Below are 13,920 nucleotides of genomic sequence, written 5' to 3'. Positions count from 1 at the left end.
ATTGTCTTACGATTGATTTTGATTACAACTCTGGCTGGATTAAGTGAGATCCCTTAACCTCACTCGCTACTCACCCACTGAGCGTTCCCGCCCTCCGATGCCTGCTCAGGACCGCTTCCCCGTTTCCCGTCAGCGTCAGGTACGCTTCCCGCTTGAAGCGGAAGAAGATGCCTATGCCCTCCCCGCCCTGGCTGGACTGCCAGGGCTCGATACGGTTGTCTCCGTTATCGTCCTTCAGGAAGACCACCACCGTGCGCAAGACATGGCCAATCTCCCGCAGGAAAGTCTTGCTGACATTGCCGGCGCGCATCTCCTCGACGGGGATCAGCACGATGACGATCAAGATCCCCTTGGCGAACATGGGCGGCCGGTCGTCGCAGTCCAGGCCATCGTGGACACACTCGGCAGTGTTGCAGCCGCCGTCGCAAGCGTCGTTGGCGTAGTTCTCGTGGCAGTACGCATCATAGACAGGGCTGCAAAATTGGTTGGTTTTATGAAGCCAGTTAGTCCAGCATCCACAACAACGTAATACCAATCTTCCTAGATACTTCAAAATCTACTACAAGGTTTTATTGAATTTTGCAGGAAAACACCACCAAACTAATATTACTCAACAAGACGCTCCTTGACAACTCTTGAATATTTAATGACATGGGATCCAATGTAGTGGGACATTCATTTTTCTTAAAGGATTCAGAGAGGTTCCCTCTAAAACTGCTTAGTGAGTTAATCACAACTTAATACCAATCCCAAGGTTTAATCCTGACCCATTTACTTACTTGCAATCGGGCAGTTTCCTCTCGCAATCAAAGCCGTCGTAAATACAGTCCCTGTTGTTGCAGATCTCGTCACACTCCCCGTTGCTGTACAGCTCCCAGCACTTGACCGTTGAGACAGTGCAGTTGATCCAAGGGTTGACGCCATAGGTACAGTCCGTGCCGTCCCAGTTACAGACATGGTTGTTGCAATCCGCCTGGCGTTACAAGGGAGGGAGACCAAGAGTTTAAACAACCTCTCAAGACTCAAGACAATTCCTGCTTCATGTGCAATACCAGCATCAAGAACACATTTTCATTCGCAACTGGAAACAGGCATTTCTGAACTGTTCCCGCTGAGCGTAAGCAAGTATTCCACAGACTAAGCAAGCATTCAACATTTAAACAGGGAGCTTGAAACAAGGCACAGTTTTTATAAGGCTCGTAAAAATTCTCCCCTCACTAAATTGCTTTGCAACTGCAGACGTGTCCTTAAAAAAAAATGTTATAAGTAAGCATCTAGATGTTGAAACTGTGCTGAAGTTGAACAGAAATCCCTCCTAATCATATGGGGGACAAAATATGTGCATTGAACAATCTGATGCTTTAAAGTGCATTCTATTTTGCAAAATTGCATGTATACAATTTCGGAAGTCTTGTTGGCAATAGTTCTAAGTGAACGCTATGAAAGAGTGCACACCAGTGCTGTCTCTAATCAAGGGAAATTTTTTGGGGGGGGGGGATTTGACCAAAAAGTTCAAACTCACATCACAGACGCCGTTGCCTTTCCTTTGCACACAGGAGGCTGAGCAGAAGTCATTGTTCATGGGAGGTGTAGGAGTCTGCTTCCGAGTGGTCCTTGTCACCACTACTGCCGTGGTCGGGATCAAGGGTCTCTGGGCCGTAGTGGGCACCAGCAAGGCCGGGGTCGTAGGCAGGACGGGATCCGACCCGATGCCGCCGGGGAAGTCGGGGTCAAACACCTGGCAGCGTCGTCCACTCCACGTGGCCGGGCACCGGCAGACGTAGCTCTCCCACTGCAAGAGGCAGTCCCCGCCGTGGGCGCAGGGCCCGGCACGACAGGGGTCACGAGTCTCGCAGTTGTCACCGAATATGTCGGCGGGGCAGTCACAGATGTAGCCCACCTGGTTGTCTGGGTCTACATGGCAGGTGCCCGAGTTCTGGCAAGGGTTGGCATCACACATGGTCACCGGTTCCCCGCAGATGTCCCCTTTAAAGTCCTGAATAGTGCACAAGGTCAAATCCAAACAGGTATTAAAGTAGTGCATGTACTCCCATATACACTCACACAGGCACTAGCACGTTTGTTTATGGTGTAAAGCGAGGATTTTCTTTTGTTCCTCTTCCCTTGTCCCTTGTTTATACTTTCTTGCAACAGCTCTCATTGGTTTTTGTACACGTTTTTCTTAATCGTGGTTGTCCTCGATTTGGTTCCTGTCCTCGATTCACTGATGATGTTGCACGTGTGTGTCCTCGATTTACACCATAAACAAACTCAATCGTGGACCCCTATCGTCCTTCTTTTGTTTGTACTTTAACTTTTTAGCAACAGCTCTCATTGATTTGAACACGATTCTCAATCGTGGACCCTTTGTCAAATCGTGGACCCTACTGTCCCCTATTGTTCAAGGTCCACGATTTTAATGCATATACAAACTCACACTCATATTCAAGTATTTTTCGACTCTCATTCTCATCACAATGCACTCAACAAGTTTCCAAGGGTTCTCAAGTAATCTTCCCCACATGTTCTAAAATTTATCCTCGTGCTCACAACAGACCTTCATCACCAAATTCACACAAAAAATTCATTTCGGATGGAATGCAAACTGCAGTAAAAAAAACGTCATTTCACTCATGCAACACTTGAACAACACACTAAATGTGCACATTTGAGTAGTGCTGTGTATTCACAGTGCAATGTTATTAATATTTACCTGTGTGCACTGGCAATGGAATCCGCTCCTAGTGATGGTGCATGTGCCTTCATTCTGGCAAGGGTTGGAATCACAGTAGCGCACCTGCGTTTCACACAGCCGCCCTGTCAAACCAACAAAAATAAGGGATCGCAATCGGGATTCGCATACTTTCAACCGGAGGACATTTCTAAGTGATGATGTGACTTTGTTTTTCCAGGACAGTACATCCTGTTAGTGGAGGTTACAGCCGCCACATGTAGAACTAATAGCTGCCACTTCCATCAACGCTCTCCTTGTGTGAATCTAATCCAATACTTAAGGTCAGTTGAACATCAGTTTTTATCGTCACAATCATAAAATACAACAATGACCCTTATAAGGTTAGCAGTGGAGTGAGTTTATGAACAATTTTACTATACGGGCTCTCTGAAAGCAATGAGAGTTGTAGTCAAAGTCCTCACATGTCTTCACAACTAAGTCGTAATTCGATTGCATTTCATCCAGTGGAGGTGGAAGGCCATTCAAAGATACAATGACAGAGGCGTCCTATTTGTCACTGTGTTCATGGCCTGTAACTTTTGAACTCAAGAATGATTTGGCTTGTGATTAACCCCAACAGTCCTGAATCTTCCAATTTTAATATGATTTTGCACACCCCCTATAGGGAGTTAGGGTTAATAAGTAAAGGATCATACAATTGTGTACATAACATAATGTCAGGGAAGGGTAAACCCCAATATTAAATTTTTTCTCTTTTCTTCCCGTCTCGCAATCCCTTCTCAGCCCACTTATGAGCAGCCAGCTCAACCTTCCGAGAGTAATGCACCCAGACCTACCTTCATAGCCCAGATTGCAGACGCACTCAAAGTCGTTGACTTTCTGGATGCAGCTGGAGGTTCCAGCCGCGTGGCAGGGCATGCTCAGACACTCGTTGATGTCGCCCTCGCAGCGCTGGCCGACGTAGCCTGCCGGGCAGTCGCAGGTGAAGCTGCCGATCAGGTCCCGGCAGGTGCCGTCGTGGAAGCACGCCCCCGAGAAGCAGTCGTTGTTGTTGATCTGGCAGTTTATGCCTGTGAAATTGCGAGAGGCCCAAACAGGTTACGTTAATAACCCTAACCTTCCCACATCCTCCAAAAGCCTCTTTGCAAAATGGGAGGATTTTGCAGGATCGAGGCTATAGGGCCAAAACGTGTGGCTGATTTCGGAGGATGGACGGTGTGAAGGTCTTAGACCGAACCTTGCACTATTTATGCTCAGCCATGCATAAATTTAGGCCTACATTATACTTAAAATGCTCCACACTGCTCCAGGATGTTACATGCTCTGACTCAACATATTGACAGTGATTCCTGGAGGATTTTGCAGGATTGAGGTAGTGGTCACCCCTCCAAGTACCTCATTGAGGCTGTATGCAATTTTTACATGGAGGCAGTTGGAGGATTTTGCGGGATTGAGATTGCATCCTAGCGAAAATGCCTAGATAGTTTAGGGTAAAGGTACTCAAGTACAGATGGACATCCGTACGTCCAAAATGCAGACAAAGTTAAATATCATTGAAGAGTGTCAAGATGTCAATCCGCGAAAGAAAGAGCAATAAGTTCATGAGATGCTACTAGGTCAAAGGTCAGGGGTCAATGCGCTCACCTTCAGTGCCAGACTTGCAGGAGCAGCTGTAGGAATTGACCAGGTCGTGGCAGACGCCGCCGTGCATGCACGGAGAGCTGGCGCACTCGTCCACGTTGTTCTCGCAGTTCAGTCCCTCAAAGCCTGCCACACAGGAACAGCTGCAAGACAAAAAGTCAGACATTGTTTCCACATTCCAGTAGCAGATTCGTCAAGTTCCAGCGTCAGATCCAAGATGAATTCAACTCTGTGTTCTTGTGGATACAGCCTCAGTTTGTTATGAAAAATAATTTTGGTAAAGGCCAAGGTTTGGCCGTTGCAACTTAGAACCCTGTTGTATCTTTATGTTGCAACAATAAATTCTACATCCAACTACAAGAAGGATGTCTATTCACTGCTCAATGTAGTTCTTACTTTAAATTTAACCAATTTTATAAAATAAATTAGTGGCAAGTAATATTGCATCTAGTGGCTCTTATTTACGTTTTTTTCATGAAAGTCTTTACTCACTACTGAAACAAAAACTTCAAAAGAAAAAAAAAACATTTTCATTACCTTAAGGTCACTCGAGGTTTTACCCCGAGGTAACCCAAAAAAACCTGTTAAACCTTGTAACTCGAGGTTTTACCCTGAGGTAACCCACAAAACCCAGTTAAACCTCCTAAAACCTCGGGGTAAACCTCCAGTTACCACCTCTTTAATTTTGCATTCTCCTCTAGGTGTTTAAGATAGCTGATGATTGTCAAAAGCACACATCCACTGTTTGGTAATGTAGCACCTGTTAGAGCCAAAGTCCCTCACCATAAAAATCTCAGCGTTTTTTTTTTAAGTGTTTTTTTTTTTAAGTAGCAGCCCAAAATAAACCTCAGTGGACGTCTACAATTTTCAGGAAAAAATGCCAAGAATTCAGAAAAAAATAACCACCGAGTCTGTTTTAAATTTGAGGCGTGCCTACCTGTACTCATTAACTCCGTCACGGCAGGTCCCCCCATTCTGACAGGGCGCCGACGCACACTCCCGTATGTTGGTCTCGCAGTAGCTTCCCCGGAAGCCGGGCTGGCACTGGCATATGTGGCTGTTGCCGTGGGTCTGACAGGTGCCGCCATTGAGGCACAGGTTCTCTACTGTCACGCCTGCGAGAGGAAACAGAGCACATAAACCATGGAGATCACATGGGATGCCAGAATGGATGGGTTGTAATTACTTTTCCCCCAGAATTACCGTTTTTAAGATATTTTCCAGGTGAAATAAGCCGTCTCTTTGGAATGCACTCTGCTGAAACGCACATTGGAGTGCTGTCATCCAATGGTTACAGTATTCGACTCACGTGCTATGGTACGTGGGTTCGAACCCTGGTGCTTGTGTTCTTAGGCAAGGCACTTTACTACAATTGCCTCTCGCCACCCAGGAGTATAAATGGGTACCTGCGAAGGTAGTGACCAGAATGCGCTGATCTCGAGCTGCAGCTAAAACTGGTCTCGTGGCCTGATGAACAGGGGTAATAATTGTGAAGCGTTTTGAGACCTTTGGTATAAAAGCGCTATATAAGCACCACATCATTTATTAAAACATGCCGGTTTGGCTGAGAAACAAACATTTAAACGAGAAAAATTTAGAGCTGAGAAAGATTTATTTGTGTTTGTGAAAATGTTAAGATGTTGGCTGTTGCTTTTAAAAGTTTGTCCCTGTTGCTTGCATATCATTCGACTGATTTGCATTCTTTTCATGAATCATTTTTTACTACTGCACAGTTCCCGATCAGACAAAATCTGCATGCCAATAAAAACCTGGAAACCTCGGCAGCACAACACAATAAACTTGTTACAAATGAAAGAAATGTGGAAATACAACCGATATGAACTGAAAATAGCCAAAAATAAAGAAAACAACTGCAGGCAATCGATAATAAATTGTGCGTAACGCAGTAAACATCTGTTCATCAAACTCGGGTCTCCAGGCCCAAAAAAGTATCGCAATGTATGTTGCTACTGACTGGTACCCTGCTCAATATCACATGGAGTTCCAAGGCAATATTTCCTGCCAAAAGCCTCCCCGGGCAATAGTGGATCCCAGAGGTAAATAGTTTACCTTTTTCTGACGCGGCGACGTCGCAGGACACTTGGTGGACGTCGCACAGGGAACCGGCCCAGGCGCCCTCACATGTGCACGTATACCGGTTGTCGGTCTGCGTGCAGGTGGCCCCATTGGAGCAGGGGTTGATTTCAGCGCTGCACCAGTCAACCAGATCCTGCGTGGGAAAAAAAAAGAAAAAAAGAAACCCATTGACGACTGACTAACAATGAGGCGCTGAGAGTAACTGGAGCATGGCCACTATAGAGTAGCGGTTGTATCATCTCTGATGGTGCAGTCAGGCGCGAAGTCATGAATACAGGGGATTTATTTGGGGAAGCCCGCATATTTCTGAGGGCAAGTCCGGGTCGGAAGTAATTGGAGCGACTGCCTGGGAAGTGGATCAGCGTCGTGACTACAATGGACAGGTGGCCAGCGAACCACAGGCAAACAGGCCGTGTGAAACAATGAGCGACAAAGTCACTATGTTTTTTTTATGTGCCGCGCTAAAGAAGTTACAAAACAACAATACATTGAAACTTGTCATCTTTCTTTAAGTATTGGACTCTACTCTACCCATTTTATCAGACTGCAAACAATATTTTACAATGAAGCTAAACAAATATATATTTGGGGAAAATGCCTTTTGTTCAGAGTCCTACATGTATATCTTTTCAAAGCATTTTTTTGTGCACGAGGTTAGAGGCAGGGGCACAACTTTAGCAATAGCCCGCTAGCCAAATGCTAGTCAAAACAGCGGCGGGCTAGTCAAACTATTCCTTAAGTAGCCCGGCTGGCGAGTCACAAATTATTGGGCTACGGCAAAGATGAAAGGACGGGGAGAAAAATAACTCATGAAATTCAGAAAGCAAACAGGTATCAATTTGTGTCTAATTTTACTGCTAAGGGTTAAATTATTACATCTGTTTATTAAAAACACTGACAAGATTGCCTCAGGAAACACGTTTTACATGTATGCACACTGTTGTTTATAAGACACTATATAAAAGAAAAACATGCAGACTAGTGAAAATGCCTGCGGGCTAGTTAAGAGTTCGTTTCAGCAGCCCAGCTGGCTAGTGGAAAAAAAAAGTTAAGGTCGAACCCTGTGAGTGATCTTTCGAATTTTGTTTACAAAAATTGTTATCACAAGACAAATCAAAGGGACTAATTTCAGAGCACTCTGCAAACACTCTGGCGAAACATAAAACACAACTTTCCATGCAAAAAATTAGAAGTAAAACCCATGCTTGACAGTTGTCTTCCAGTAGTATGCACCATATCAGCTAATGCAATGCAATGTTGGTCCATTGTCAAGCCAAGTAAACAGGTCAAAACAGACACTTTGTTTGACAACAATAGCTGAGCTACACATTGGATGCGCAGCTGCCGTGAAAATGCTTCAACCCAAATTAGAACTTCCATTATTTTAAACTGGGTTTCTAAACTGGGTTTTAAAAGTGCTAGGTGCCAGCAAAAAAACATCTCGGCAAGGCTCGTTTACACAAGAGACAAACAGTCCATTCACAGAAACGAGGTCATTCAAATCCCCGAGCCATCGCTCATGTCTGCTCCAGAAATGACAGTTAATAGATCACCAAGTTCAATTGAACATGCACAACATACTTGTATATTGTACATTGTTTCCTCGACACAAAGTCATTAATTATAACCAAATATGGGAACAGCTAACCCAGAAAATGTAACCCAGTTTTTATACCCAAGTGATTCTCCATTCTGTTCCCATTATGTCAAAGCCAACTGGCGACAATGTAGCGAAGTCAATAAGTTGCAAAATGGTGAAGCAAAGTTTCTTGATCGACCTTGCTCAAGGGTAGTCTGAGTATCACCCGTTATCCACGGAACCAAGTATTGTATAACATCCGATATGTCTAGACATGCAGATATATGCAAGCCACGCACCAGCCAACTGGAGTCGACTTTTTACTAAATCGTGACGTCAGTTCATTCCCAAATCAGGACTAAATGGTTTGATTGGTCAAATCGAATGTGCAGTGTTTTGTAATACAACAACAGCCGGGCGCAATATCGCATAACATGATACAGAGCGCGGGACACATTTTTTTTTTATCCATTGTCTATGATGCGCAATGGGTGAATGACCGAAGACCCGGTATGGAAAGCGCCCGCTGATTGGTCAAAATCTAGGATGTCAAGAGGCGGGGTCTTGACTAATTATTCAACGAATCTGTTCACGCATAATAGCCCATGGCTTTCGCCATGGTCTATTACATAGATTAGCTCAAGGGTACCGACAAGATAGAAAAAAACAAAGGCTCCGATGTGTAACAGATCTTTCATTTCCGCCACTTTGAGTCACAAAATGCAGCGCAGATAATTTCAAAACAGAGCCCACCGATAAACCCATTGACCACAACTGCCACAATAACCGAGGTTGACACCGCAGTCATACAGATGTGACATGCCTTCTTCAAAATTAAGTTACATGTACGCATTCATTTTTGACAAGGCAAGGCATGACAAGAGTACACACACGAGACTTGCGCACTGGCACGGTTCCGACTCAGTCGAGGCTTTGAATTGTGGTTGCCAGATTAGTCTGTAACTTGATCACATTCAACAAGGGCCCGTGACCATTCAGCCCTGGTATAAAGAGGGTCCCCCGGTACCTCGTCCGGTCCAGAGCCAGTCCGCTCTTCAGCCCAGTCTCATCCAGTTCATGGGCCTGTCTGTCCAGAAGTTTTGAAATCAGTCAGGTGCATCAATTTATTACCCTTAAGAGAACGTCCAGAGCAGAACATCAGAAGAGTTATCGGATTAAAGATAAAATCCTTTCAAACGCCTTGTTAATTTACAGTCTCATTGTGTGCGAAACCGCATGGCAGGGGGGTTTGATCTGTGCCGATGAAAGTGTTCTATTGTTTCGCGCTGAGAGATGAAACCACAAGCGGGTTTCTTCTGGGATATATCACATGTGTCAATACTTGCAAACAATAGACCCCAGGATAGAGCAGTTTCTGATCAGCCATCGGACCAGCTCCTAGGCTGGTAACTGGGCCGGTACGAAAGGACATTTTGGGCAGGGACGAGCTTATCGGGGGGCCCTTTTCATACCAGGGCTGAATGGTCACGGGCCCTAAACTTACCTGGCAGTTCTCCCCGAGGTAGCCCAGCACACAGTTGCAGGTGTAGTAGCCTGTATGGTCCACACAGGTGGCCCCGTTCTGGCAGAGGTTGGAGCTGCACTCGTCCACCTGGTATTGGCAGTTGGGGCCGACGTGGCCAGGTGTACAGTGACAGGTGTATTCATTGACTCCATCGATGCATGTACCTCCATACAGACAAGAGCTTGGACAGGAAGAAGACATGTTTTTTTCAATAAAAAAAAAAAGTCTCTCACACAAAAACTATTATGGTATACAGGGGAATAAATTCTCAACCTTTCAATTTTTTGTGACAAAGCAAACCAACATTTTAAAAACACACAAACTTTGCAATGTACGATGTGAACAATTTGCAAGGTTATTATAATAGGTTATAATACAGGTGCTAACAGGTTAAACCACATTTCCTCTTGATTCTTTTCAATTTTTTTTTCCAGACTTATTCACTTCACATCTGCAAACATCTTAAACCCCTCCCCCCCTAAAAAAAAAACATTTGTGCTATCTAGTCTGGTTCCCCAGTTTACCTCTCAGTGCAGTCCATGTCGTTGGTCTGGCAGTAGACTCCGCTGTATCCCAGCGTGCAGGCGCAGGTGAAGCTGGAGACGTAGTCGTGGCAGGTGGCGCCGTTCCGGCACGGGTTGGACTCGCACTCGTCTGTGTCCGTCTCGCAGTTCTTGCCCGTAAAGCCCGGCAGGCACGCGCAGGTGTAGTCGTTGGTCTTGTCAAAGCAGGCCGCGCCGTTCTGGCAAGGGTCTGGGAGAAAAAACAAATTGAATGCATAAATTGACTCGTACAAAACTAAGGAAGTTTAAATGACACAAATCTGACTAAGTAAGTGCTCCAAAGTAGGCACTGGCTTTCTGGAGAAATTGAGGGCACTATTTTGAGCTCTTTTATTTACCCAAATTTACCCATTCCAAGTAATGCCCACTTGTTGTGTCTGCCGTATCTCAAAAAAAGTCGACTTGACTGCTGAGTATATTGCGCTATTGCACTGGGAAAATTAATGCACATTAATGACTTTGCTAAACATTTAGAATTCCGAATTACTTTAATAATTTTACATATTGGAAAAGTTGTTGGGGTTCACACCTGTTTCAACTCTAGCCTGCCCTCTGTTTTTTTAAGGGAAGAGGAATATGAGGTAATGATCAATCTGTTCCGAATCTCTCCTATAGAAAGCTGCATGCCATGAAGGGCAAGCTGCTTTTCCGTTCTCCAATCTTGCAATACAAACACACAACTTCACCAAAATGGTTCCATAATGCAGTGCATCAATCTGTAGGTTGCATTAACCCTAACCACCCCAAATCCATCAAAATCCATCCCCCCATTTTGGTGGATTTGGGGGGACTTGGTCCAGAAGGCCTGGCGTGACTAAATATTGATGGAGTATGATGGACTTGGGCCTAATGGCCTGAAGCAGTGCTAGGGGTATCCGATTGATTTTGCCCAGCTTCCTGTACTGCTATTGTGATAAAAGCCATGTGTAGCAAGTCCATGAATGTCAATCAGTGCGTCAGTGGTGGATTCCATTATGTCATGTACAGTTTTGTATTGGCCGCACAGTGATTGAAAGATTTTGATGGAATTGGTCCAGTTCCTAATAAAAGACGCTAGGGAGTTAGGGTTAAACTCACCAGACTCGCATTCATCGATGTTGGTTATGCAGTCCTGGCCGCCGAATCCTGGGGGGCAGATGCACTCATAGGAACCAAAGGTGTTGTTGCAGATTGCACCGTTGTGGCAGGGCGGGTACTCACCGCACTCATCAATATCTCGGTTGCAGAATTCACCTGATTGTATGGGATAATTGATTTTGAAATTTGACATCTAGAAAACAGGGTGCAATATGAAAAAAGGTTAATACAGCGTTTTAATTTTTTTACCCTAATTGAGGAAAGAATGTTGGATCCTGACGCCACTTTTTTCATCATATATTATCTCGGTGAAGGTCAGTAATTGCAAACAAAGTTTAAAAGACATGAATTTAGGACTGAGGAACTTTTCCAAGTTTGTTAGAAAATACTTTGCAAATGCACTTGACTCTTTGTAGACTTTGTTTACAACCAAAGAAGTGGCGTCTGAATACTATATTCTTTCCTATTTGAAACCAATCCACATCAAAACACTCCTTTTAGGTTGCACTTTAATTGTAGGCATATCCAGACCCCAGAATAACGGAAATGTTTTTTTTGCATCAACTAGTCCAAATTTGAAGTACTGTAGTAAGCTGAGGTTGTACAGTGCTGATTGCACAATGTTGTAGTTTCAACACAACAAGTTACCACAGCTGTTGCGTGCTCAGGTGCCATAGAGTACAGTAGTGAGTACCCTGGCCAGAGTAACGGTTCTGTTTACCTGTGTAGCCATTTGGACATCTGCAGGAGTATCCATTGTAGCTGGGGAACGGTTCGCATGTAGCACCGTTCTCACATCGGTGGTTCTCGCAAGGTTGCAGCAGGTCCTCGCAAACCTCCCCGGTATACGGCGGGATGCAGACGCACTCAAACGAGTTGACCGCGTCGATGCAGGTCCCGTTGTTGCGGCAAGGGTACCCCACGCAGTCGTCGACGTTGCTCTCGCAGTTGGTGCCCGCGTAGCCCTCGGGACACTCGCAGACGTAGTAGTCCAGGCCGCTGGCGCAGCGGCCGCCGTGCTGACAGGGGTTGGAGGCGCACTCGTCGATGTCGGCATTGCAGCGGGGCCCGCCGTAGCCCCGCACGCACTCGCAGGCGTACTCATTGACGCCGTCCTGGCAGGTGCCGCCGTTTTCGCAGGGCGAGCTCTCACACTCGTTAATGCTTGAAAAGCAGAGGGCGTCGTGGTAGCCCGAGGGGCAGGTGCAGATGAACTTGTTGATGTCGTCGTGGCAGGTGCCCCCGTTGGCGCAAGGGTTGGAGGCACACTCGTCTATGTTGACCTCACAGAGTAGTCCCTCATAACCTGCCAGACACTCGCATTCATATCCGTTGATTAAATCGTTACACAATCCACCATTCTGACATGGGTTGGACGAGCACTCGTAAGTGTTTATGGAACAAGTGGCACCTGTAACAAAACGTTAGTAATTAGTTTTGTGAAAAAACCAAATTTTCAAGCAAGAAAATTATTCACAACATTTGTTGCATTCCTCCTCACATTACTTTGCCTTCCATAATCCAAACACTTCCAAACTGCTAATTCATGAATAGGGGAAGATTTGGCTTTATTGTTTTTCAAAGCGTCTGGCATTTCAAGGCCTTCCCCAAAATATATATGGAGCACGCTACAAACTGCTTCCATGAAAGTCTTTGCTGACAGGCTTTGTGCAGGGGGAAGGTGTGTCACAAAACAACCACTAGATGACCTATGCTCCTCAATGGAACTTGCTTCATATTACACCAAGGTTTGGTTTTTTTCAGTGATCTTACCAGTGGTCCCTGGGGCACAGACGCACTGGTAGGCCCCAACCAGGCCGATGCAGGTCCCGCCATTCTGGCAGGGCTCGTCCAGGCACTCGTCAATCTGGTTCTCGCACAGCCGGCCCTCGTAGCCCAAGTTGCAGATGCAGGTGAAGCCGTTGAGGGCATCCTGGCAGCGGCCGTTGAAGCAGGAGTCATGCTGGCAATCGTCGTAGTCAGTCTCGCAGTCCACGCCAGTGTAGCCTGCAGGACAGGGGAGAAAAAAAAAACAGACGCATACATAACCTTGGCTGGTACTTCTCAAAGGTAGCAGTTGCATCCCTAGCAGTGCATTTTTGTTTCATCGGGGATGGATAATGAGTTATTGCCAAAAAAACTGTCTACGCCAGATACGTAAATGACATTCTTACAGAATGCCTCTTAGGAGACCCACTAACCGGGTTCCCGAGTAAAAAAAAAACCATCCAAGCTGGCAAGTATTCGTCCCTTAGTATTAGTCAGCTAAGGAGGCTGGCCTAACAAATCATACTTGACGATTCTGATGCCAAATCAACCTCTGCCTGATTTTCTTAGGAAGTAAGCTAAAATTGCCATTCGCAAAATTACTGTGCTAAACAAAAACAAAAATCAGCTGAGAAGCAGTCACAATCAATACACGTCTGATGAGATTCTGTAGCTGGTAACATGCAAATAAGCAGATTTTTTTTTTTTCTGTGCTAAGCTGATGTCTATGCTTACCTGGTAGACAGCTGCATGTGTACTGATTGGCACCGTCTAGGCACGTTCCCCCGTTCTGGCAGGGGTCCGAGAGGCACTCATTGATGTTCGCCTCGCAGCGGGCCCCGGTGTAACCTTCCAGACAGTTGCACTGATACCGGCCCACCTTGTTCAGGCAGAAACCGTCGTTTAGGCAAGGGTTACTCGCGCACTCATCGATGTCGGTTTCGCAGTAGACACCTGTGTAGCCTGCAAGGTCAAG

The 13,920-nt window shown here is 45.6% G+C and overlaps 1 protein-coding gene across 2 annotated transcripts in view; it reads right to left on the bottom strand.

Annotated features, from left to right (window-relative positions):
• LOC119734365 (neurogenic locus notch homolog protein 1-like) overlaps positions 1-13,920 on the bottom strand; it is a 62,430-nt gene that overhangs the window by 9,126 nt on the left and 39,384 nt on the right. For both annotated transcript variants that reach the window (XM_038207855.1, XM_038207856.1), the window contains 14 exons: positions 13,680-13,907; positions 12,951-13,184; positions 11,899-12,588; positions 11,178-11,333; positions 10,062-10,290; positions 9,517-9,718; positions 6,407-6,566; positions 5,274-5,451; positions 4,340-4,479; positions 3,532-3,765; positions 2,714-2,817; positions 1,523-1,996; positions 780-973; positions 75-473 (listed from right to left, as the gene is read on the bottom strand). In XM_038207855.1, the coding sequence (XP_038063783.1) occupies positions 75-473; positions 780-973; positions 1,523-1,996; positions 2,714-2,817; positions 3,532-3,765; positions 4,340-4,479; positions 5,274-5,451; positions 6,407-6,566; positions 9,517-9,718; positions 10,062-10,290; positions 11,178-11,333; positions 11,899-12,588; positions 12,951-13,184; positions 13,680-13,907 (3,622 nt within the window). The remainder of the gene's footprint in view (positions 1-74; positions 474-779; positions 974-1,522; positions 1,997-2,713; positions 2,818-3,531; positions 3,766-4,339; positions 4,480-5,273; positions 5,452-6,406; positions 6,567-9,516; positions 9,719-10,061; positions 10,291-11,177; positions 11,334-11,898; positions 12,589-12,950; positions 13,185-13,679; positions 13,908-13,920) is intronic.

The sequence above is a fragment of the Patiria miniata genome, unplaced genomic scaffold (genome assembly GCF_015706575.1).
Source record: "Patiria miniata isolate m_02_andy unplaced genomic scaffold, ASM1570657v1 HiC_scaffold_27, whole genome shotgun sequence".
Lineage (NCBI taxonomy): Eukaryota > Metazoa > Echinodermata > Asteroidea > Valvatida > Asterinidae > Patiria > Patiria miniata.
The sequence above is the reverse complement of the archived record's forward strand: the minus strand, read 5'-3'. Positions and strand labels throughout refer to the sequence as shown.